The 25,854-nt window shown below is 40.0% G+C and overlaps 3 protein-coding genes and 2 non-coding genes across 15 annotated transcripts in view; 1 reads left to right on the top strand and 4 right to left on the bottom strand.

The window, feature by feature from the left end:
- Positions 1 to 2,083, bottom strand: part of SMG6 (SMG6 nonsense mediated mRNA decay factor) — a 259,345-nt gene extending 257,262 nt beyond the window's left edge. Inside the window, exon 1 of one of the 3 annotated variants that reach the window (XM_077165510.1) lies at positions 1,784 to 2,083. In XM_077165510.1, coding sequence (XP_077021625.1) covers positions 1,784 to 1,871 — 88 coding nt within the window. In that variant the 5' untranslated portion in view covers positions 1,872 to 2,083. Of the gene's footprint in view, positions 1 to 112; positions 651 to 1,783 lie in introns of those variants that run through there. The other 2 variants (XM_077165511.1, XM_077165509.1) reach the window with 2 other exon arrangements.
- SRR (serine racemase) lies at positions 523 to 18,708 on the top strand. 8 transcript variants are annotated; one of them, XM_077165526.1, is made up of 9 exons: positions 523 to 610; positions 5,009 to 5,263; positions 8,670 to 8,841; positions 11,380 to 11,509; positions 11,709 to 11,812; positions 12,987 to 13,106; positions 13,229 to 13,303; positions 13,811 to 14,020; positions 14,332 to 18,708. In XM_077165526.1, exons 2-9 carry the CDS (start codon positions 5,226 to 5,228, stop codon positions 14,503 to 14,505), a joined length of 1,023 nt encoding a protein of 340 aa, XP_077021641.1. In that variant the 5' UTR covers positions 523 to 610; positions 5,009 to 5,225; the 3' UTR covers positions 14,506 to 18,708. The 8 variants fall into 8 exon arrangements, with proteins under 8 accessions (XP_077021641.1, XP_077021644.1, XP_077021639.1 ...); XM_077165529.1 differs by lacking the exon at positions 523 to 610 and adding an exon at positions 1,780 to 2,169 and having other exon boundaries at positions 5,045 to 5,273; XM_077165524.1 differs by lacking the exon at positions 523 to 610 and adding an exon at positions 1,781 to 2,169.
- TSR1 (TSR1 ribosome maturation factor) lies at positions 9,089 to 25,790 on the bottom strand. Of its 2 annotated transcripts, XM_077165517.1 has the most exons (15): positions 24,691 to 25,789; positions 24,407 to 24,510; positions 23,904 to 24,123; positions 23,668 to 23,802; positions 22,877 to 23,301; positions 21,975 to 22,134; positions 21,421 to 21,575; positions 20,275 to 20,471; positions 19,441 to 19,603; positions 18,985 to 19,095; positions 17,747 to 17,879; positions 15,926 to 16,042; positions 15,376 to 15,516; positions 15,192 to 15,266; positions 9,092 to 15,066 (listed from the first exon to the last, which is right to left on the bottom strand). In XM_077165517.1, the coding sequence occupies exons 1-15, from the start codon at positions 24,785 to 24,787 to the stop codon at positions 14,888 to 14,890; spliced, it is 2,412 nt and encodes an 803-aa protein (XP_077021632.1). In that variant the 5' UTR covers positions 24,788 to 25,789; the 3' UTR covers positions 9,092 to 14,887. The 2 variants fall into 2 exon arrangements, with proteins under 2 accessions (XP_077021633.1, XP_077021632.1); XM_077165518.1 differs by lacking the exon at positions 18,985 to 19,095 and having other exon boundaries at positions 9,089 to 15,066; positions 24,691 to 25,790.
- LOC143689301 (small nucleolar RNA SNORD91 family) lies at positions 17,503 to 17,596 on the bottom strand. The gene has a single exon (XR_013178743.1). It is a non-coding gene; the product is annotated as a small nucleolar RNA SNORD91 family (small nucleolar RNA).
- LOC143689302 (small nucleolar RNA SNORD91 family) lies at positions 18,747 to 18,841 on the bottom strand. The gene has a single exon (XR_013178744.1). It is a non-coding gene; the product is annotated as a small nucleolar RNA SNORD91 family (small nucleolar RNA).
- Positions 25,791 to 25,854: the final 64 nt, after the last annotated feature.

Below are 25,854 nucleotides of genomic sequence, written 5' to 3' on the forward strand. Positions count from 1 at the left end.
ATAGCAATCCACAATCCAGGATACCTCTTGGAGAATATTTTTAATTCCTGGTCTCTGAACTTGGCCAGAAAAAAAGCCTCTTTTCTAGTCTATCAATTACCCAATCGCATACCTCCTGTTGAAGCAAACAGGAAGCAGTTCCTGTCACGTTCTTCAATTCCACTCATGCTCACCAACTCTTTAATAGCAGCCAGCGAAGCCATTCCAAGGAAATACTGCTCAGGCTATCATCATTAGAATACTGAGACTAACTGCTACTATGATGATGGAATATGAGAAGGAAAAGGTTCCATAAGGGAGCTTTCCCTGGAAGTAGACAGGTTTGTGACATGCTCTCAAAAACACCAAGGACTGAGGCACTCAGGAATAAGAGTATAGGACTTTGGAGGCCACTCTCCAGACTCCATCACCTTACTGAATGCCCAATAAGCAAGTTTTTTATTTGGGGTTTTCTGCTAGTAAGCAAGTTTGTTCTTTGGTTGTTTTTTTTTGCTAAGTATCTATTACCTTCATTTGTTGAGGAGAGACTAGCCACTAGCCATTTCATTAAGAAACTGACAGGAATTTGTGAGAACATCACAGGGTACTCAAAACTGAATGCAGTATAAAGGTATAATGTTCTGGAATGCTTATATGTTAAGAATGTTTGTGTTTTCTTTCTTGTAATATATATTTTTTTAATTTAAAAATTAATAAAAAAAATTTTTTTTAAGTGTAATGTTCTATAAACACGAATGCAAACAAACCTATAACAGAGATCTTATGCTCAGGCATTTACGCCCACTTTTGGTGGGTGCAATAAAACAGAAACACAAACAAAACCAAAAAATAAACCCTGAAGTTTGAAATCTGCTTCAGTGTTTACAGAAGTTTAAAAGACTTCATCAAGTATGAACAAACGCAGAGTAATTTAAGCCCAGAACAGCTTATTCTCAGCAGTCTTTGTAAAAAGTGAGAGGGAAAAAAACAAGGGCTACTACTACTTTCCAAAATAGAGAGCAAAAACAGAGCCTGAATAATCCAATTCAGTCGACCAACAAAAACGAATTTCAGAGACTCTGGCCACAAGTCTGGAGAAGGAACATATCACAGCTTCCATTCTACACAACTCCACTGCCTAAAAAGAAGAGGTGAGACACTTAAATCTTCCTCGGAGCTTTTCTGGTGTCACGGGAAAATTTAAGTTAACTTGCAAGTTGAGCGTTCTCTCTGATAAAAAACCGCTCCCACACAATGCCAAGGCCAAACCAGAGGAGACTCAGTTCTCCAATGTTCAGGATCCCTCCAGTGGCAAGCCTTCAGAAGTATGCCTTGGGGGAAAAAAAGTTTAGCAAGAAAGTCTCCGGCTGTTAAATCTTTCTGCCCAGTTCCTTCTGTCCAACGCTAGAGACATGACAGGGCAAGCCTATGGATGATTCCTCTGGGAACCATACACCCTGGGACCTCCTCTACACCAGACTCCAACGACCATTCTTGATCACGTCCGGTGACTGGGAATCCACGGGTTCACTGGAGCAGACTGAGCAAAGAGGAACAGTCACCTTCACGGTGAAGGGGGTGGAGGCAGGAACTCGGGCTGGGCTCTCGCGGAGGGAACCAGAGCTGGCAGAGCTTGACCCTACACTAGCCCTAGGGTAGGTAGGGGTGCCCGAGGTCCCCGCCCCCACTGTTGGGGGAAGGGGCGGGGGCACTGGAGCGCCGCGGACTGAGCGGGGAGGAGGCAGAGGAGGAGAGGGAGGCGGGGCGGGAAGGCCCAGCCCAGGAGCTGGGCGGTGCGACTCACCTCTGCTCCCGGCCTGCGGAGCCAGAGTGGCCAGGATCCCTCGTAGCTCCGACGCAGAGATTCTGACACGCTCCAACCCCTCCGCCATCTTCGCGGCTACTGCTACAGCTGCAGCTACTCCGCCACTGCCGCGCGCAGCCAGGAAACCACGACGGACGAGCGGGGCGCGCGGTCGCTCACCTCCCACCCTTTTCCCCGCCCCCTCCCTCCCCAAACGACGGTGGCCGCACTGGGAGGAAAAGCGATGCACGCACGTTCCACGGCTGGAGATAGGAAGCGCCGAAACGCCAGCCTGGGCGGGAGGCGGGCGCTGCGCGTGCGCGGAGTTGTAGTCGCGACTGGGCGAGCTGAGACTGGAGTTGGAGGTGCGGCTCCGGTGAAGTGAGGTGAGGCGGAGGGAGGCGAGGCCGGGCGGGCGCGGGGGTGTGGGGGCGAGGCCATCGCGGCGGTTCCTGCTGTTGCTGCTGCTGCTGCTGAAGAGGCCATCGAGGACTCTTGTGCTGGTCTGACGGAAACACTCCACAGTCTGGCCTCCTCCAGTCCCCTTAGGCCAGGGTCCTCCACCACAGCGGGACTAGTCCCCTAGACTTTTATCTTGGAGATCTCAAAGACCTTGTGAGAGTAGATATTCTCATCCCATTTTAGAGATAAGGAAACTGAAACCCAGAGAAATGAATTGCCCAGGGCGACCCGGTTGGTAAGTATTAGAATATAAAAGTCTTGTCCTTGATGGCAAACTACATCCCAAGCCTGACTTTGCTTTTTAACAATAAGCTACAGTTGACTCTTGCAGAAGAAAGAAGTTGTGCAGAAGTAAATCAGGAGATATAGTTCGATTGCGGAATTTATGGATGACTGGGTTCTTGAAAAAATTACTTTGCTTACTTCCCAGGACTTCAGGGGTGTCTCTCTCTTACTTTCTTTTTTTGGTATTTAGCCTTTTTTGCTCATGAAAAGTCTATTCAGAATGTGGTGAAGTCCATTCTCCCCAAGGCTGCCTGTTTTTCTTTCCAGTCCCACCCCGTCTATTGCACAACTCTGAGCTATCAAAGAACAGCTACCAATTATTCTGCACTCTGAGCCTAAGAGAATTGAACAATCTCTGACAAAACTCATTTTAATTTCTATTATATGGCAGACGCGTTCTCCACCGGAATGTTAAACATATGGTGAAAGTCAGTAGATATGTGGAAAAAAACTGATGGTTCAAAAGAATGGGATGAATTTTAGCCAGAGCAAATGGTAACCTCTAAAATAGATATTCAACAATTAGAAGTTTTAAAAACTACTTTTGCTTCCGTATTGTAATTTTAGAAGGCTCTGTGACTTTTTTTAAAGATGGAGATGATGAAAATCTGAAACAAGAAACTCTTGGGAAGGAAAAACACGATTGCCAGATAAATGGCAGTGATGTCAGTGAACTACATAGTAGATATGCCAGAAGGGAAGACAACTCAAGAAATTTACTAGAACACAGAAAGAAAATATAATTAAGAACTATGAGAGATAAGGATAAGAGACATGCAGAATGGATCAAGAAAACTAATCAATATCAAATATGAGTTACAGAAGGGGAGAACAGAACTGGCTCAGGAGGAGCAATAATCAATAAAATTTACTAAGTTGGTGGAAAATGAAATTATCCAATTTAAAGAGCCCATGAAATATCAGGAAAAAAAATGAAAAAGTAAACAACCATATTTAGACCTGTTTTACAATGAAATTTTCTGAATATAGAATATCTTTATGTATTGACATGAAACAGTCTTCAAGATGTATTGCTAAATGTTTAAAAGAGAAGAAGCGATGTGCCGAATATATTTATAGAGAGGGGGAGTATGGTTCTGTCTGTGTACAACAAAACCATTCCTTGAATATGTTAAGTTTCTGTATAAATACATCAGAAAAGGTGTGGAAGAATACATACGAAACTGTTAAAAGTGGTTACCTTTGTGTAGAGTGGATTTGATGATGGAGACTGAAGGCTCTATATACTTCCATAATATTCTGATATCTTACAGTAGAGATTTGTTCGTTTACTGAGTGAATAATCCAGAAAACAATAAAGCAGATTTGGATAATAAAGGAGGGAGGAATTAAATTTCTAAAATAAGAGTGTGCAAGTCACATTTACCAGGTACAAACTAGAAATGAATAACCATAAGTTAAACAAGAAATTTTAGCTACGTGGAAAGTAAAAAAAAAAAAGAAAGAAAGGACTCATGGGTCAAACAATGTGAAGTTGTTTAATTTTAGAAATTAAGATTAATAGAAATATTTAACAGAACCTATGGTATATCATTAAAGCACTACTCAGGAAAATTAGTAGCCTTAAGTGCTTTTATTTTTAAATTAAAAAGAATGAAAATAAGCTATGCATTCAATAAAGCTAGAAAAAGAAAATAAAAGGAATATAGAAGGAAGAAATAAAAATAAAATCAGAAATTGACAAGGAAAACAAAAAGGGTACTTGATAAATAAGTTAAAAAGCTCATTCTCCGAAAAAAATAGACATTAGAATAGATCCATTTAAAAAAAAAAAAATCCATTCTGGGCAAAAATAATTGAGGGGAGTTAAAAAACAGGAAACCAAAGAGACATCCTCTTGGATGTTTCATAAGCAATTAAAACTTAGAACAAATCTCTGATTTTCCCCTGATCTCCTTGTTTCTTTCCTTCCCTAATATCTCAGTAAATATATCACCATCTAAATTAAAACTTAGGAGTCAAAACTTGACGCCTTCTGTTTCTCATTACCCTATTTAATACAATATTAGGCTGCCTCATCTGTCTCTGAAGTGGACGTCTATGGAATCATCTTTCTAGTATTCTCCCCTTCCTTTTCTCTTGAGAACTGCCTTGGCTTCCACTCAGAATCTGCTCACTCTTTGTCTTTCTTTTTTCCTTCTTTCCTTCTTCCCTCACTCTCTCCCATTGCTTTTTTCCCACTTAGGTGCAGCATTTTGAGCCGATCTTACTATTTGGTTCACACTATCATCAATAAGGCCTTTTTCATTTTATGTTTATTCTCTTCATTCCTAATTCCTACTCATATTCCTTCTCTCCCCTCCATTAGGTAGCCATTCTAATGTGTTTGATGTATGTCCTTAAACATATATGTATCTTTGAATAATTTATAGTGTTCTTTTGTGTATGTGTGTGTTTTAAATGTACATAATTGATAATGTGTTATAGATTTCATTTTGTTTCTTTTTCGTTTTTAAGATTGTTTATGTTTCTGTAACTACTTCTATTGCATAGTATTATCTTAAATGACCTCAAACGCTTGGCCACTCACTGGTCCTGAGCCAAGATGGGCCAGTCAGAATCCTTACCCAGAAATTTTTGAACTGAGACTGAGAAAGCAAACTCTTCAGTATGGAAGCTATAAAATGTAAAACACAAGATCTGTCAGCAGCCATGTGGAACCAGCTGGTCTGCAATGAAAAAGATGAAGTCAGCATGCAGAGAGCAGCAGAGGTGAGAAGCAGTGAGTGTCCTGGAAACCTCAAGTCCCCGGGTCCAGTTGTTCCTGAAGCTTAATATTCCTGCCCTTCCCCTGGTTGTCCAGCCCTCCATGAACCGGTAAATCTCACCAACCCTATTTTGTGCCTAAGCTGGTTCAAACTGGGGTTCTTTCACTTGCAACCAAGAGGCCTAACTAACACAATCTTCAAAATGTATCTTAAATGATTATTTTTTCCTCTCTGCTTTTGCCATCGAAGCCCCCTTTGTCTTTCATGTGAAAAACAATACTACCTTTGAACTGGACTTCCCAAGTCCACCCTTGTACCCTTCCTTTTCATTTACCACAGTGTAGCCAGAGTGATTTTCTGAGCTGTGTGAAGTCTAACCTATCACACACCTGCTCAAAATTCTTTGATGGCATTCCATTGCTCTTAAGAAAACAATTCAAAATCCTTAAGAGGGCCTTCATGATCTTGTTCTCACATATCTAGACCCTGCCAACTTCACTCTCTTTTATCACACACCCCTTTGAGCACTATGTTCAGACATATTGGCCTTCTTTTAGTTACTGAAAGATGCCATGCTCTTCCCTCAAAACCTTCACACTTTATTCCCTGTATCTGAAATATTTCCCATACTCTGCCTGGCTAATACTCATTTATCCATTAAGTCATAAATTAAATCTCACTTCTGCATAGAGGTCCTTCTTCTACCTCCTTCTTTGATCTAAATAAGGCCCGCCATTATGGTAGCCTATCATAATACACTTCCATAATAGCACCTATGAAAATTTGTAAATACAGATTTCTTTTTAATTATTACATATCTCCCCACTAGATTGTGAGCTTTATAAGGGCAATCAATTTTTCTAACACTATATCTCCAGACCAAACACTATTTCACATATATAAGGTGCTCAGTATTTGTTGACTGAGTGAATAAATGAATAAATAAACCACAGATATGAAGGATATTTAGAAATATTTTATTAATATGTAGAGTGTTATACTAATACATTTAAAATTAGATGTTTTTTGCCAAAAAAATACAAATTACCAAAATTAATTGAAGAGGAGGTGACAAACCAATAACTATGAAGTCACTGAAAAGGTTTCAGGGGTGTATTTATAATGTAAAGACAAATTATCTTTATTTGCAGATAGTATAATTGTTTTATTATAAAAGCGAGGAGAATCAACTATAGAAGTGTAAGGATAAGATATTTTCTATCACATGATAAATTTGCAAAAATTATCAGCTTTCATATACATTAGGAAATAATTTAAGACTCTAATGAAAATAATATTTCATTCTCAATAGAAACAAAAAATATACTGTACTTGGGAATAAATACAGGACACAAATAAAGAAAACAATAAAAGCTTTACCGAGAAACCTAAAGCAAAAACACTAATAAATTGAAAAACACCCATGTTCATGTGTGGGAAGGCTTAATTTTTAATTGTCAATTATGCCTCCAATTCATTTACACATTTTACAAAGCAGTCTTTGGCAACCTCGATAAAGGAATTCTCAGTTTCACTTGGAAGAACTGATGTGTGAGGAAAACCAAAAAATTTTGGAAAGAGTAGTCATGAAAGAACTTATTAACACAATGTATAAGTAGAAAAGGAATTGGCAGTCTGATCAGTGGAACAAAATTTAAAGCCCAGAAAAGCCCCAAACATTAATAGAATTTAATTTTTGATGAATGTGGCATTTCAGAGGGAAAATATAGTTAAATCAGTAATGGTGTTGAAGATTCACAATAGAACAAGGGGCCAATAAATATATAGGAAAAAATGTTCAGTCATTAGTTACTAAAAAAAATATAAATTGAAACTACTAGACATTTCACTAAATTGACAGGAAAAAATGATATAGCAAGGAAAAGAAAATTGGCATTCCTTAGCCAGTTTGGAGTATAAATTGAGCATAAATAATCTAAATTCTTCTGGAGATGTTTGACAGTGGATACCAAATGTCTTAGAAGTATACATGCCTTGGGATGCAAAATCCTATTTGAGGGAATATGATTGCCGAATCATTATCTTGATATTTTAGTCTTCAATATCTTAGAGCAGCTAGAAGTAAAAACCTGAAATTGTGGCTCATAGCCCATATCAACCTCTGAAATCTGTTCTACAACTATTTTTTGAAATGTGCTTTGAAATTTATTGCTTTATATATATATGTTATTTTTCACAAAAAAGAAAAAAGTCAATTTGATAAATGCACAGCTATATATATGATCAAAAAAATCAATGTGTGATTAAATGATGACTTAAGTCTCTTCCAATTTTAAAAAAAAAGGAAAAAAATCCCATTTGAGGAATGTATCCTAAGGATGTTGGAGATTCATAAAAATTTTGGAACAGTGCTGTATAAGCCCCCTCCAAAAAAAGTAAATCGAAATGTTCAACAGGAGAGTATTATGTAAAGTTACAGTATTCTTTTAATAAAAAGTACTATTAAACCATTTTAGAAGGTGTAAAGATGTATATATTGATAAGACTGATAGATATTCATGGATATATGAGGGCCTGGAGAGAGAACACCAAAGCTTAGATAGCAGTTGTCTTTGGATAGAAGGGTTTAGTGGTTATTTCCATGTACTTTTTTTCATCTTTGTATTTTCAGATTAAATTGTTTTGTTCTTGAACATGTACAGCTTTTTTGGGGGGTGGGGGTGGGGCATGATCCGGGAATCAATCAGGTCTCTTGCATGGAAGGTGAGCATTCTACCACTGTACCACCCATGCAGCCAATGTATAGCTTTTGTAATAGGGAAAAATAGACCCTTCACTTCTAAGTGCTCCAATAAAAGTAACAACAATGGAAGCGTAATGCAGTTACTGGTAATCATAATTATAAAAACTATTGAGAAACTCAGCTAAATGCTTTTTGTTAAATGATGGAGGCGATATTATCTTTGATTTTAACTGTTGTGTATATATTGAAAAAAACAGAAGGAAACATGGAAAATGAACATTTAATTTATGAAGATGATAGGATAATGAGTGATTTTTGTTGTTAATGTTTTAAAATAAAAAACTTCCAGATTTTAAACCCAATTCATTCAAGCAGTTTCACAACGATAAAAAGCAATGTGGAGTTAAGTAGCAGTGAGTGGCAAGAGATGGTATGGGGGGGCAGGGGGGCTTTAGCCTTACAAAATCACCATCAGTTACCTTCTGTAAATCATCACAAGAAAAACTTGTTAGGTTTACTAAGACATTCATCTTCAAGATATAACCCATTATATTTAGAAATTCTGGAGTCCCCATTCACGGACAGTTCCTACATTACCACCACAGTCCTGAGGTCTGTCTTCCTGGGTTGTGCATTTTCAAAATCTTTTCAATAAATACATTGTCTCTAACATTGCTTTGATTCCTTTCTTGTTCCTGGGTTTCAGAACCATGTGTGCTCAGTACTGCATCTCCCTTGCTGATGTTGAAAAAGCTCATGTCAACATACAAGATTTTATCCATCTTACACCAGTCCTAACAAGCTCCGTTTTGAATCAAGGAACAGGGCGCAATCTTTTCTTCAAATGTGAACTCTTCCAGAAAACTGGATCTTTTAAGGTAACAATCCCTTTTGTTAGTCTTTTATGTTTTTTTGTCAATCCCCTTTCACATTTAAACTTATTTGATACTCCTGACCACTCAGTGAGTAGGCATAAGTAAATTAACACCATTTTACTGTTGAAGAATTGCAGAAATCATCCATTGATAAGGACCTGGTTACCTAACATCATGGTATTAATGAGCCACTTTTTGTTTTTTCAACTTTTTTATTATATAGTATAACATACATACAAAGCAAAGAAATAAAAAGGCAATTTTTTTTTTTAACTAACCAGCATTTATTTTCTTGTTTGTCTAGTCCAGAGCCTTGCCACTCAAAGTGTGGTCCCCATACCAGCAGCATCTGTACCATCTGGGAGCTTATTAGAAATGCACGCTCAAAGCCCAAACCTATTGAATCAGAAATCTATAGTGCAAGGCAAATATGTCATTTTTAATTTCTAGAAGCTACATAAAAAAGTAAAACAACACAAGTGAAATTGATTTTAATAAATGTAACCCAGTATATCCAAAATATCATTTCAAAATATAATCAATATAAAAAAAATTATTGTGGTATCTTACTTTTTTTTTTTCACAGAGTCTGACTAGCAGGCACTCAAAGAGTGTTTAACAAAGGAAATTAATGAACCTGGATTAGAATAATTCAACAAAAAAGCAATTTTTCAAAGCACTCTTCAACAGGTAGTTACAGAACAGATCCCAGAAGTTTGTCATGGGCTACCATACGGATCCTCAGTTTTTCCTTCTAGCTGTCCCAGAATATAGGAGGCTAGGAGGCTTAAATATTTTATCACCACAATCGAGTTTTTTTCCTTCTTTTTTTGTGGAAAATAACATATATTTTTTTAAAAAAAAAACAGTAAATTTCAGAGCACAGCACCACAACTAATTGTAAAACATATTTCAGAGTTTAACATGGGTTACAATTCCACAATTTTAGGTTTTTACTTATACATGCTCTAAGATACTGGCGACTAAAAGAGATACCAGTTTAATGGTTCAGCATTCATATTCATTTGTTAAATCCTGTCTTCGCTGTACAACTCCACCATCACCTTTGATCCTTCAATACCTCTTGTTAGGGGTGTTTGGGCTATGGTCATTCTAAATTTTTCATATTGGAAGGATCTGTCAGTAATATGGGGTAGGGAGATGGAACTATCTGATGTTCCGGAGAGGCTGGGCCCTTTAGGTTCCAGGACTTATCTGGAACAGAGACCCATCTGGAGGTTGTAGTTTTCTGGAAAGTTAATGAGCCACTTTTATATGCTCTAGAAATTCATTATAATTAGTGTGACCATATTATTTGTTTTTCAAATTAGGACATATTGAGAATGAAGGGGGAAACTTGCAGTGATTAAACTGAGACAATAGGTGTAGCCTGGACTATTGTAGGCAAAATGGGAAGTGTGATCACCCTACATACAATATTAAGCATTCACCTATTGTCAACTTGCTATTCATTGATACCGTATTATGACTATTGAAGATTTAAACCTAGCTAACCCTCATAAACTGTTTTTCTACAGAATATGTTGATGCCTTTTCTGTGCATAAAAATAGAATTGTGTCGACTTTTACCAGAATTTTCTGACCATTTGTTTGAACTTTAAGATTCTTTGACATAAAAGACAAAATGCTACTTTTAGCACTGTGCCTGACAGGTATTAGGCACCTGTTAAATGGTAGCTTTAGGACCTCAGGAATCTACCTTTTTCCCTACCCATTAACTGAGTGCTTTTAGAATTAAAAAAATAAAATCTTTCATTCTCCTGCCATTTGCTTCTATCATGCCATGGTTTACTCTTCCATTCATTATACATTAAACACCTATTATTATGTGCCAGAAACACAGTAGCACATATTACAATAGGTCTTGCCCTTTATCCGTACTCATAGGGAGACAGGCTGGTCAACAAATAGATTGAGAAGTGTCTTAACAGATAGCACGCAGGGCGCTGTGGAAGATCAGAGAATGAAGTGCTCAGTTTTGCCTGGCAGAGCAAGATGAACCAGGTGATGCTTGATCCCAGTTCTACAGTATGAATACTTTTAGCCAGATCAGGGGATGGGAAAAAGACCTTAGGAATATGTACCAGCATGTTAAGAGGAACAGGATTGTGAGCTGAAGTGGTAGGAATGAAAGTAGAAGCGATTTAAAATTTAAGGTGGCTGTAACAGTTATAGGGGTAATTGATGTGTTTAGAAGACTGCAACTTGTAAGGAACCTGTCCTTTGTCTTATAGAAGTGGGCAGTCAACAAAGGAGATAATTGGGTTTGCAGTTTTTAAAGATCACTTTAATAATCTAGTGGAAATACTAGATGAGAATTGGCCTTGGGGCAAGATAAATTGAGGTTTAATAACAAATTGAGAAATGAGTGGCTAAGAAAATATACGATATCTCATGTGATACCTCATGTATATTAGGAGATTTAGTGATTAAAAGTGATGTACTAAAAAAATCTAGAAAAGCTCCTTGGTTTTTAAAAAGAAACTTTGAATACATGACTTCCTCATCCCTTTTTTCCAGATTCGTGGTGCTCTTAATGCAATCAGAGGCTTGATTCCTACGACTTCAGAAGGGAAGAAGCCCAAAGCCGTTGTTACCCACAGCAGTGGAAACCATGGCCAGGCTCTTACTTACGCTGCCAAACTGGAAGGTACTGAATTTCTCAGGGTAAGGTAGAATCATCAGAGGAGTGAAAAATTATCCTTACTTTCAGTAAGAGTGTTGATAGCCAGAGTAGTGATAGCTGTGGGAAGTAAATTTCCAAGTCCCTATCTGAAAACAGACAAAATGAACAGAAGCTTCTGTCCCAAATTCTCCTGACTTGCACTAACCATATTTTCCCCTTCTAGGTATCCCTGCTTATGTTGTGGTGCCCCAAACAGCTCCCAACTGTAAAAAGTTGGCAATACAAGCTTATGGAGCCTCTATAGTATACAGTGAACAGAGTGATGAGGTAAGGAAGAAAGCAGTATTCATTATCACCTTCACAGCTTTGACAACTTATCTTCCTATTTCACCAGTTGCTCCTTCTCAGTTTTTGTTTCCTTTAGCTCTGTTAGTGTACCCACCCTTTTCTCTGTGCTCACTCAGATATCTGATCTCATTAGTCTCATAGTTTAAAATACCACCTGTACTCTTAACTGAAGTCCCAAAGTTCTATCTCCAGTCCTGACCCCCGCCCCCCCCTTAATTTCAAGTTTGTAGATCCGACATTCTCACTTGGATGTCAACAGGCATCTCACACTAAAAGGTCTTTATCTTCTATTCCAATACTACCTCCCCTAGTCTTCCACATCTCAGTAAGTGGCAACTCTTTTCCTTCTAGTCGCTTAAGCAGGAAAACCTCAGTCATCCTTGATAACTCTTACACCCCACATCCAAATGTTAGTCCTGCTTTCAAAATATTCCCATAATCCAACTATTTCCCACTACTTCTCTTACAACCCTGATTAGAGCCAACACCATTTCTCATGTAGATTATTTTGGTAACCTAACCTGTCTCCTTGCTTCCACCTTCACCCCACTAATCTTTTAAAAGGAACAAGGAGAGTGATCCACTAAATTAGAACATGACTCTTGTCAGTGTAGAATCCTCTAGTTTCTTATCATAAGAGTGGAAACAAGTGTTCTTACAATCATTTAAGGCCTAAATGAACTGGCCCATTCTCTCTGACCTCATCTCCTACTAGTTCCTTCCCCCACACTAAAACCATACCAGCCACTTTTTAGAAGTTCCTCACAAAGGACAAACACTTCTACTTTGTAGCCTTTGTTGCCTCTCTTCCTGGAGTGTTCTTCTGGAGATGCACAGGACTTTCTTCTATCTATTAAATGTCATTTTGTCAGAGGCTCTTCCTGACCCACCCTAAATAACTTCATTTTTTCTCCATAGCACTTACTGATATATTTACTTTTATCCCAAGTCTCCTTGCCACTCACCACATTAGAACAACTCCTGTGATGGCAAAAACTGCTTTATTCAGTTCTATCCCACTACCTAAACAAAGTCTGAAAAACAGCAGGTGACCAGCCTGTCAAAGTAGGTGGTCAGAGTGTTAAATGACTGAATCTAACTTACTGGGAACTCTAAAGCAAATCAAGTAAGCAAAATTAACGTAATTTTTCAGTCCAGAGAAGAGGTTACAAAAAGAATTATAAAAGAAACAGAAGGCATCATGGTACACCCCAACCAGGAGCCTGCAGTGATAGCTGGACAAGGGACAATTGCCTTGGAAGTGCTGAAACAGGTACAACAGCCTAATTAACTTATTCTTCCTGTTTAGACTCTGGTCTATCTTATATTTTAGCTGTAGATTATTTTATATGTATATCTAAACTGCCTATTTATATTCTTTGTTTTTTACGAAAGGTTCCCTTGGTAGATGCACTGGTGGTACCTGTAGGGGGAGGAGGAATGGTTGCTGGAATAGCAATTACAGTTAAGGTGAGAAAACAGCTTCTGGAGGACTCCTCAACTCAGGCATGGATTTTATTTTACAGCATAGTACATTGTGGATATTTGTTGAACATTCACCCACAAGTGCCATTCCTTCCCACCACCCCTTGGCACTTGAGATGGAAGGCCCTTTTCTGCCTCATTGTCCTCTTCTTAATCCATGACAAATTTTACAACACAAAAGCAGTTACAATTGAGTAAATACCTCAATTCCCTGAATTCTGTCTCACCAGGCTATTGTCCAAGCCAGAGACTATTACCAAATTACCAGCAGAACCAGATATGATCTGGGCAACTGAAGGCCAGTATTAGACATGCAACTTACTTATAAAGTGCTTTAAAGGTCTTTTCTTCATCTAATGCAATATCAAAAGGAAGCCTCTTTTAAAAAAAGCCTCTTATTTGGGCAGAAATACAGCTGTATGGCCTGTTTTATTTTAGGCATGTGGGCAATGATGTGACCAGTAACAAGGTGCCTAATATTCCTCTTCCCAGGCTCTGAGACCTAGAGTGAAAGTATATGCTGCTGAACCTTTGAACGCAGATGACTGCTACCAGTCCAAACTGAAAGGGGTACTGGCCCCCAATCCTGATCCTCCAGAGACCATAGCAGATGGTGTCAAATCCAGCATTGGCTTAAACACCTGGCCTATTATAAGGGACCTCGTGGATGATGTCTTCACTGTCACAGAGGATGAAATAAAGGTGAGAGCCTAACAGAAAATAACAGAAGGGAGCAACTTCTTAGGCAAAAGAAACTTTTCGTGTTTTTGAGTAGCATTAGGGACTTGACTAGGTGACTTCATGACATGTGGGTGATACCCTAGATGTAGTGAGACAACTCTTTCAACAGTAGCAGAGCTGGAATAAAAAAAAAGCTCTGCCCTTCATTGGCAAACACCCATACAGAGCAACAGAAAAATTCAGACTGGGCACATAACTGCATCTGGCCTTCACAATTAAACCAATAAGTCCGTTTGCCTTCTCCCATTTCACTATTACTTCTGTATCAACAGCATGCAACCCAGCTGGTGTGGGAGAGGATGAAACTACTCATTGAACCTACTGCTGGTGTTGGTGTGGCTGCTGTCCTGTCTCAACGTTTTCAAACAGTTTCCCCAGAAGTAAAAAACATCTGTATTGTGCTTAGTGGTGGAAATGTAGATCTAACCTCCCTTTCAGCCTGGTGAAACAACCAGAAAGACCAGTTCTGCATCAATCTGTTTCTGTTTTATTTATGCCAACAGATACGGGGTTTAGTGTCTCTAGACAATTGGAAATTGTTTCCTGGTCACTGTCAACTTTTTGTCATCCCCTCTTAAACAGTTTTTAAAAATCGTAATTGAAAGCTGCTAGTATTCAGTAAGATTTAATAGTCTTTTGAACTGAGTAGCAATAGAAAAACATCCTTACTTAACTGAGACCCCTTGCCAAGGTCAAAAAGAGTCTTTTGTAAAAGGAGTGACAGGCCTTTAGGCTGGATAGGGTAACAAATTTTACCCTATCACAACCTATGGGTTCCCGTCCCTACAGTGCTAACTGGCAACAATAAGAAAGAATCCTTTGACTCCATTACTCCATGTCCACTTCAGAAATTGTTGAAGAAATTTCACTTTTCCCCCAAGGTACTGGTTCTGGAACATACGGATCATAAGTCCATTTGGGGAAAACTCTTTTATAGAGGTTCATTAGTACTGTGTCCTGAGATTTTAGCTTCCCATCAAAACTACACTTCATGTGGCCATGAGTACCTAAAAAGAAAACAGCGAATTGGTCATATTAAAAAATAGAAAATTTTCAAGCAGTTCTCCTTTAACCTAATAGTAATTTAGTGATACTGGGGAGATCTTGAGGGTCCCAAATCTCAGTGTCTTACCCAAAGGCTCCTTGATGTATCCCCTGCGGCCCCATTTTGTTCTCAATTCCACTGGTTTAAACCACAGCACATCCTCTTCAAATGAAACACACATGAGACAAAGATCAAACATTTACCCATAAAATGTAAACCTAACCTTCACCCCAAAAAGCAACCAGATTCCATCCTCCTCCTTCATACCTACCTCTGTTGAAAAACATGTATCGAACTACTGCCATCTTAGTAAAAATTTTGAAGGGATGACCACTTAGAATAACCCTCTTGATGATCATTCTGTCTGGATCCACTGACAACAGATGGCCTGTGGCAATGAGGCTGTGCATTCCTACAGGGAAAAAGCAAAACAACTATTCAGGAATCCACAGTCCAAAGCTTTCATTTATTGCTCCAGTCCATTTAAAAACTTATGCAAGATTTTCTTGGAGACGCCCTAAAACAGGGATGCCAGTTTGGCTGCCCGGCTGGGTCCATGGCAAAGATCATGAAATGATGTTTCTGCCAACCCTGTCCCTACAACCTACCCTAAATGTGCATATTGAGCAGCCTCTACCAATTATCTAAAGTTTACAAGCAAAATAAAACCCACTTTGTCGTCCCTGTTCAGACACACTGTGATACTACTGACTATGTTAAAAAGCATCATTAACCTCTCCATACCATTTGGCTCCCAAATCTAGGAAACAGTGTTAAACCTATTTAGGCCCTTCCTGTTCACCTCTATGAATTCAACTTACCATTGCTGTTCTGTTTGAAAAGCAGCACAGATGCAGGAGGAAAAGTGATCGGAGCATATACTGTTACTACCAGAGCCACATCAGCAGTCAGGAATCTCTGAAATTTATGCTTATCCGCTGTCATAGTAAGAGTTGAAAAAATAAAAAATTTTGAGAAACCACAGACAATACAGAGGCCAGTCAGTCAACCTATGAAGAGCTTTATCAATGTAACTCCTAAGCTTAAGGCCACTTGTGTTTCCTTAATCCATTCTCAATACTTTTTTCTGTCTCAGTACAACTAAAAGATACCCAATCCTATTGGTGATTTTTCAAAAAAGAGACAGAATCTTGTAGCTTAAAATACATTTGGAGCTTGAAAAAGTTTTCCAACTGATTGTGATGCCCATGATTTCCACCTCATTTAAGAATCAGTGTTCTATAGAGAATATCTCAGGTAAATCAATAGCTCTAAGTCTAAAGCAGGGGTTGGCAAACTTTTTCTATTAAGGGCCAGATAGTAAATATTTTAGGCTTTGCAGGCCATACAGTCTGTTCCAAACACTCAACTCTGCCACTGCAGCACAAAAGCAGCTGGAGATAATACATAAACAGATAAGCTTGAGTGTATTCCAAGAAAACATTATTTACAAAAGTAAGCAGTAGTTTTTATATATATTTCACAACAAAAAAATGTTAATGTACATATATATAAAGTAAGCAGTGGTTCTTTACAGAATTTAATAGAGAAACAAGTCTATAAAACATCTACATCTTGAAACACTTTTTACAACTATGTTATATGACAAATGTTATTTTTCTCCTTAAAACTGAACACGTGATTACAGAATTGATGTTAAAGACAATATTGCAGCTATCAGTTGAAGACTAAAATTTTCAGACAGTATCTCAAAAAAAGAATTTTATTTGAACCACAAAGAAAATTGTAATTTTGCCATCAACTACACCCTCTTATTGAAAAGTTAACTTTTAAAAGCATTTGCAAATTACATGCTTAGTTTAATACTTTCGCCGCACACACACACAATAAACAGCGGGACAGACCAGGCTCAAAGGCCAATAATTTGCTGACCCCTGGCCTTGAGGGCTATCTGGAGCTTCAGTTTTTACCTTTAGTATGGCCCCTTTTAATACCAAAGCTACAGGGAAAAAAAACCTTTGAAGGAAAAGAGAAATTAATCCCTAATTTAGACAGCATGTCTGCTGTGAGAATAAAAGTTATCTGGAGCATCCATTAATGCTGCCTTCATTTTCTCCTGCCACTATGCAGAGCCAAGAGGGGCCTGAGAATGTACAGGTGATGTCCAAAAGCCCAAAGTTAGTGGGCAACCCATCTTCCCACTACTAACATGCAGGAGTACAATCATTTTTTTGTTCCTGGCTACTATTCTCCAAACTCTCATCCACTATCAACATCTCAGTAGCTTTCCTTACCCAACTGTTAGCCACACCCCACCTCCATCCCTTTACCCACACTGCTATTGGCATTATCAACTGCCAAGAGTTCTATGTCCTGGCACACCCTTTTTATAAAGCTGCCAACTCCCATTAAAAACCTACTATGGAACAAATACTCATGGCAGAGAAGCCTCAGCACCACACAGAGGTTGCATCACTGAGATGCTTCAGACAGGTTCAGACACTTCAGATAAAACATCATTGGCTCCTAAACCAGAGTAATGAAAAATACCTCTAACCCAGAGACATAGGGTTTTAAACTGTATTCTGTACACCCACCTATAAAAACAGAGGGGGAGTTGTCTTAATTTAGAGTCACAGGTCCCCAAAAAGATAAGAACACAGATGCTTCCCCACGCTAACCTGCAGTGTGCTGAGAGAATAAAGGTGAGGCTCGGAAGCGCCTGAACCCACAGTGGAAGATTAGCTCCTCTTTGGCTTTCACAGGTTCAATGTTGCCAGGGTATCGGCTCACCACCATATTCAATACTGACATCTGGAGACCCAAATAAGAAAAACAAAACTTCAGTCTAGGAATACAGCAGTCTAACCTGAAAGATGCGAACCAAACTAGCAAGTTCAGATTCACTCTAGGAACTGACAATGCTAACTAACAGTGGAGTGCAGATAGTGCAACACTGATTATTCCTTTACTTCCAACTAACAACTCAAATTACCTCCCAGAAACACAGGCTGATTTGTGGAGTTTTCCTGTACCCTTCTATGCTAGCTTATCTTCCCAGATCTAACACTCAGAGTTCAACTCTGCCACAAAGGCAGTGGCTTTCAAGTCACTCACTCACCTCAAACCTAAGAATAACACCAAGCCCATTCCTCTCCAATGCTTATGCACACTGATCAAAGATCAGAGTTCCCACAAATCCCCCAACCTACAGAACTGCTGACCACCAAGAGAAAAGACATCTGCACCTTGGCCTAACCCTATTTTTAAGGCTGTGAATAACCCTTGTTCAAAATCTGATCTAAAAAAACATAAGTATATGTAGAATGGAATGATTTCTAAATGTTGTGTTAATTTTTTTTAATTAATAAAAACAAATAAATAAATAATGGGAACAAATGTTAAAAATAAATTTAGTTTTAAGTGCTAGTGGTAAATGAAAGCGAGGGGTAAGGGGTATGGCATGTATAATCTTTTTTTTTCTGTTACCGTTTTATTTCTTTTTCTGTTGTCTTTTTTATTTTTTTCTAAATCGATGCAAATGTTCTAGAAATAATGAATATGCAACTATGTGATGATATTAAGAATTACTGATTGTATATGTAGAATGGAATGATATCTTAATGCTTTGTTTGTTAATTTTTTTTAATTAATAAAAAAATTTTTAAAAAAACATAAGTATCTCAAAGAAGTCTCAGAATCACAGAGAGATTGCATCACTGAGGTGCCTCAGACAGGTTCAGACATTTTGGGTAAAAGCATCACTGACTTCTCTAATTCATTCTCTCTGATTACTAATCCTAAAGGCAGAATTTCACATCCCAATAAGCAAAGTGTCAGTCCCATAAACAGAACTTTAGACTAAGTCAGGCAGGACTGGTTGAGAAGTTTCATAACTCCCTACCAGACACTAATTTACCTTCTGTTCATGAGGTAGTAAGGAAAATGCAATCAAGGGTGCCCCTCGCCTGAAGTACTCAACCACTGAGGCAGGGACTTCAGAAACATGAAGGGTGACATACCAACCAACCTGCCAGAATAAAAAAGAAAACAATCACAGGGTTACACTAAGGGCCCAATCGATGAAGCAGACTATTTCTCAAAATGTGTTAAAGGTCTCAGACTATCCTGAAGCCAACCTTTGCTCTTTGAAATTGTCTTTCAGAGATGCCTCATTACCCACATCCAACTTTTTTTCAGTTAACATCCTTGGTACCTCTTTGTTCCCATGATCATCTTGTTGACACTGTATGGCTCCCCTAATTCAGTTATGGGCAGCACACAACTAAATAAGGAACTCATTCTAATGCCAAGAGGAGTAAATTAGCAAAGGAGGGCAAACTGGAAAGAGACATAAACAAGGGAAGACAGATACCTCAGCTCCTTCAATCTCTTTCTCCTCAATCTCTTTAAAGATATGTTTCCTAGTATTAGTAAAATTTTGAAACTGAAAGATCCGAGCATAATCTTGAGGAAGGTTTTCCTTGGGATCCCATGGAGATGTCCGGAAGCTCTTCAGGCCTCTGTATTTCTGAAATCTAGAATATAAGAGATTTTAAGGAAATTAATTGTCAGGTTTATATGGTGCTACTCACTCAAGTTACTTCTAATATGGCTAAGCCTCTCGCTTAAAAGAACTCTTACCTCCATCTCTCAAAATAACCTCACAAACAAAACCAAGATCATACTCCAAAACAGATTATAATAAACATTTCAGAACCAAACCCAAGCTTCTCACTGACAAAGATCAAAGTACTTTACAGTAGCTCCCTACTATCTACCAGAAGTGGCTCTTTAAACTAACAAGGGTCTTGATAAAAGTCCTTCTCTAACAGTCGACATAAAACTCTCTAGCTTTTAGTCATACTCACCTCTAAACAGACATGATCATCTACATCTTCCTGCTTTTACCCTTGCTGTCCCACCCAAACCCCATCCCCACCCTCCCATCATTTTATTTTCAGCTAGCTTCTACAGAAATAATTTGTTAGTCAACCTTAGTATTTCTCCTTTATTAAAGTCCTATAACATTAGTCTGTACAACACAATAACTTGATCCTATGATATAGTTTCATTCCCATATAGAATGTGAGCCCTTCAGGGGCAGGAAGGATGGTTTCTTTTTTTTTCTTGCATCAGTAACACTGTTCTGAGCCACAAAAGTTTTAAATAAAAACTTACTAATTGAACTTAAGACTTGTTGACTAACCGAATTCTAGCAGCCTCATCCCGAGGGGTGTCTACTTCATCAGGAAACATCTCTTCCAGTCGTTCTTGTTTATATTTCTCTAACATTTTTTCCTCAGCGTCTTCATCCACCTTCTTATCATACAGATCATCACGCTCAGACTCTCCTATAGTCATAGTTTCAAATTCTTCCTCTTCTTCCTCTTCACTACTCTCATCCTGTACAATAAAGGATGCAGTTTTGTTTTTCAGAAGAAACACACTTGTCTCTACCCCAAAGAATCATTAAGCCAAGAATTATTTAATCTTATAACTAGTCCCAACCAATGCCAAATTATAGAAACAAGTCTCATTCTTAGCAATTACAAAGTCATTTCTAAGAAGCTGACCACACACATGTCCTTTAAGGTCAGGATTACACTTTGCTTTGCATTTAAGGCTATACACAGAAGTGACCTATGGTGGTCAGGAAGCTGTTACGTACCCTAGAAAGGGTCATGGTTTTTGGGGTTTTTTTTTTTTTAATGTGCTGTATAGTGGGGTCACATTTCATTATTTTTCCATGTGAGTATCCTGTTACTGCAGCACCATTTGTTGAATTCTTGCTTATTTGTTTTTTGAGGGAGAAGTGCAGGGACCAGGAATGGAACCTGGGTCTCCCACGTGGCAGGCAAGAATTCTACCAGGGAACTTGCATCCCCAAGGCCATTCTTTTAACCCATTCCTGTGTGGGTGGGACTATTTGATTAGGTTAATTCAATTAAGATGTGACCAACCCCTTTCAAAGTGGGCCTTAATCCCCTTACTTAATCCCTTTAAGAGGAAAAAAGGACATACAGAACCAACCCAGAGTTCAGAGGTGCTGAGACAAGAAAGCTGAGAAAGGAAGCCACTTAAGCCAGAAGCTGGAAACAACAAAACCCAGAAGATAAGGACCAGCAGACATTGGCCATATGCCTTCCCATATGACAGGTATGCTGTATGCTAGCTACCTATCTTCAGAAAAGGTTATCATCCTGTTGATGCCTTAATTTGGACATTTTTATGGCCGTAGAACTGTAAATTTGTAAGCTAATAAATCCCCATTGTAAAATCCAACCCATTTCTGATATTTGCATTCTGGCAGCTTTAGCAAATCAAAACATGACCTAAGGGTCCATTTCCTTACCAGAGAGCCTTCTTCCATAAAATTCTCATTTTCTGCATCATCGCAGCCATCTCCTTCTCCACTACTTTCACCATCCTCATCTAAAATCCATTCAGCTTGGTAACTGGATGTTCCTTTGGGAACCTTCTTTACCAACTTCGAACTTTCCTTCAAGTCTGTAAAAGCCCAAAGCAGTTAAGCAAATTATGCGCCACCACACCTCTATAACTCTGGGTATTCTCACCTAGGCAAAAAATTAGATATGCTGCCAACACTGGAAACTTTTGCAGATACTGAGTAGAACAAAATGCAACCAAATTTAATTCAGCTACTTGAAAACTAGCAATAGCTACACAAGTAAATAGAGCTCCAAATGAATCCAAAATTGTTTAATTCAAAACAATAACAAATAATTTTAAGAAATGTGTTCAACGCTTAGTGCAGATGTATACTTCAAAGTGGAAGGAGAAGACATACTTATCCCACTCTACCCTATATAGTCCTCATTCTGAGCAGCTAGACAAAAGCCACAACTCTAGGTTAGGTGAATTACAAACAAGTTTGCGGATAGCTACCATTTGCCTCACTCAGCTCCTCCTCAGTAGGCCAGGTTTGCTCCCCCTCCAATGGATCTGGGATAGCTTCTGATTGCAAAGATTCCTGTTTATCAGGGTCTGCTTTCATTAGGACCTTAACCTCTTCTTCCATATCAACTATACCATCAGTAGCACAAATCTGAAAATCAAAAGCAGGTGATGGTCAAACAAACTGAAAATCTACTAAATCAAACAGTAATCAGAAAGATCCAATTAAAGGAGGTCCTCAAATAAAAAATAAAACCATGAAACAAAGCCAAAACTTGGCGGTTTTTTTTCTAATAGCTATTTCCTGGTGTTTGAAGTCTTTACCTCTGCTTAGCTTTTGAAGCCTTTTATAATCTGGCCTAACTCCTATCCAGTCAAGTCTCTATTCTTCTTTTTTCAAAGTTTAAAAAAAAATTCCTGACCCATCACTGTTCCTAGGTTCAGGTTGTCCCCACCTTCTAGGATATATCCTTTAATTTCTTTTCAGCTCATAAATCAAATTCAACTTTAACACATGGCTCAAGTCTGATATCATGTGAAGCTTGACAGTCTACTCTCACAGCTTCCACAGCATGTCTGTACCTTAACCATATACTATCTCAATCTTCATTCCCTGGGTATTTGCCATTTTTCCTGACCTAAAAAAATCTCTGAGAGAAGAGAGCACATCTCATGTGTCTTCTACGAACTAAGAGCCAATAGCAGTGCACAACACCTAGACAGTGCCAGATAAACATGATTTATCCATATATTTGTAGTCAACTATTGCCTTACTTCATAGTCGCAATCACCTCCATTAGCTCAAGTGCAGTCTACCTTCTCTGAACTCAGTTTCCATCCTGCACCAGCTAATGTATAAATTTACAGTACATGGTTAAGGACATCAACCTTACCTCTGTTGCCAGGCCTAAGTCCTTTTGGGATTTAATCACTCTAGAATTTAAAGGAAAAGGGTCCACAGGAGCATCTATCTGTTTCATATGGAAATCACCATGTCCAATGATATGCAGCAAGCTATTTACATTCAGAGTCTGCCCACGAACATAGCCTGAGACTTTCAATGTTCCCACTAGGCCATTCTCATCACTAGGCATAAAGTCAGCAGCATGGGCAAACAGGTAGGCCCGCCGATCTCGAAAGGCAAGATGCCGTTGCTTTTGGTTAGTCAACTGCCTGAGCAGCATCCTTGCCTCCTGCTGAGTGTCTAACAGGAGGAGTTTGTCATCAGGAAAGCGCTTCTCCACTGTTTTACTTAGCTTCTTTCTGGCATCTATTTGTTTCTTTGGTGGGAGAACAGAAACCCCCTGGACAACAAGTGCTGTAAGCAAGAGAAAAAAGCTTGGTTACCAATTGCTTCACTATGTGAATATCCCTCTGCAGTTCACAAACAAGCTAACAGTTCAGATGTGAACCCAGAGATGGGCAGGAAGCCCTAGACATTTCACAGTGAAACCAAACCATCTTCTTCTTATTCCTCTGGGCAAAGGGCAACCAAGAAATAGTCATATTGGTAAGTGATTTGTAAATAATGGTCCAAGATTAGGCCACAGATGTATAACATATTAGCAGCTATAAGCACAGTATTCCTGTACCAAGTGCCAGGCATAGTACCTGGCAAATTGTAAGTGTTCAGTAAGTGCTAATTCACTTTCTTCCTTGGTCTCCAATATTCCAATTCACTTACTATAGGTGGGAAGTCCCTGAGCAAAGAGGCAGGAAAGGCAGTACTCCCCAGTGCAGTCCCAGCCTTCTAGTGAATCAAGGAGGAACAGGATGGTATCAGCAACTTTAGCCATGTCTAACACAGTATGCAGATCCCCTAGAGATAGAAAATAAAGTCTGTAAAAACAGGGGGTTGGCACCAGCACATTACACTCAAAAAATAACATAATGATAGACAATACCCTTGTGTATTCAAACCTGGCTTTGCAGATGTGAAAAACCACCTATGTTTCAACTGCGGGCATAGCAGCATAAAGCTATGGGTGCTTCCCCATTCGTTCAGGTGTATTATCCCAGTGTCACTATCCTGAAGCAGGCGAAAGGCTTCTGGCAGGGAAATCCTGTTGTGCAGGGGCACAACCAATACATGATGGGGAGGGCCATCCTTGCTGCCCAAATGTCTCTTCTCTGCTAGAACCTTAAGATCAAAACGATCAGAAAGCATATCAATGTCTCAATATGTTACAACACTGCATTTCCAACAGTACACCCCTAAAGGGCATCAATCTGGTGCCAGAAGCATGGCAACTCAAACCAATGCAAAAAATGCCTTAAAGCGAATCTAGATGTGCACACCGATATTTGCTCTAAGGTTATTTTCCATCACGTTCTCTTCCCAGTGTCTCGTTTTCTAATTCGAGGCATTACCCGCCTACAATGGTTATCAAGCCACACCATTCCCCAAACCCCACTCCACTCACGGCCTCCTTCTTCTGCTTCCGGAGCTGGCTGGCGCGATGCCTCTGGTCTACTCTGCTGAGCTCTTTTCTGACCTTCTTGCTTAGAGTTTTTAATGCTAGACGGCCTGTAGGGCAAACAAAAAAAGGCTCATGGGCTCGGCACTAGAAAAATCAAGAAAGGGGACCCGTGTCCACCCACCTTCGATGAGGCCTTTAAGCCGGAACCAAGCCGGATTGAGGTAAGAGCGCAACCGGGGTAGTTAAATCGGCAAATATCCTTTCTTTCTCTTATTCTATCTTCTCACCCTTGCCTTCCCGCTGCGTGGCTCCCCGACTCCGATGCCGTCCGCCTTTGTGAGCTTTATTCTGCTGCTTGAGAGGCCCGGAACGGTGCGCCGCCATACCGCTCACGTGCACCAAGTCAGCACTGCTTCCGGGCCTGACCGCGCGTTTCCGGTCCCTCCTGTGGGGGCGGGCCGGAGGCGGGCCCACTGCGCGAGGGGCGGGGCTCCCTGCGCTCTCTCAAGATCGTCTTTTCTGTCCGCCTCGGTGTGCAAGTCTTAGCAGAAACACCCTTAGTACAAACTTTTCCCAAGCGGCAGTTTGCTGTTGGGGGCTTTAAAACGCGGGATGTGGACTCGAGTTACGGATTCTCGGTCCAGGAGGGATGTTTTGCTTCTATGTATTTTCATTTTTTGCGTTTTGATAATTTTACATCTCGTAGGGAGATGCTGAATGGGGAAACCATTCGTGCGGAAGAGGCCGAAACTCCTCCCCGCACCTAGATTTGTGACCGCCCCGCTTCAGTTTGCAGCAGCAGGTGTTCCTTACCACTGTGAACAACGTTTTCTCTCATTCAGTTTTCTTGTAAGGCTGCTGAAGTTTCCAAGCCGAATCGTGCGGAAGGCGCTTCGCCAGCTTCGTACAAGTTCCGCTGGTCCTTACTCCGACACGCGCCCCAATCTCCCACCTTCCACACACCCGCAGGAAGGACCTGATAGGACGCGGCGACCCTGAGAGAGGCGGGGAGGGCCAGCTGCCGACACTTGTCCCCTCAGGGCCAGCTGAGCGTCTTCTGACCGGTGGCGGCCGCGATCCCATTCCTCTTCCCGTAAGCTTTGCAACTGAGGGCGATTGACCTGTCAGAATTCAGAGGAATAATGGAGCTGCCGGTCCTTCAGCCACTAATTCTGGCTTCCCGTGCCCAGACGCGAGCCGCAGAGCATAGTGCTCTCGCGCGCGGGGGCCCAAACCATGACCCTAGCCTTTCCCTTCCTGTCGGGAGAACGAGTAGTCAAGAGACGTCTAGCTAGATTGCACCCAGTCCTGGCGCGAGCGATTTTGTCCTCAGCCGAGGGGCCGCGAGATCCAGAACGCGCCCGGACGCCCTGGCGCGCGCTGTGCAGGGATGGCTGCCAGCGCTCACAATGCGGGTTCGCGCCCTCGGGGCGGGAGCCGGCGCGTCGCCA

The sequence above is a fragment of the Tamandua tetradactyla genome, chromosome 6 (assembly GCF_023851605.1).
Source record: "Tamandua tetradactyla isolate mTamTet1 chromosome 6, mTamTet1.pri, whole genome shotgun sequence".
In the NCBI taxonomy this organism is placed as follows: Eukaryota; Metazoa; Chordata; class Mammalia; order Pilosa; family Myrmecophagidae; genus Tamandua; species Tamandua tetradactyla.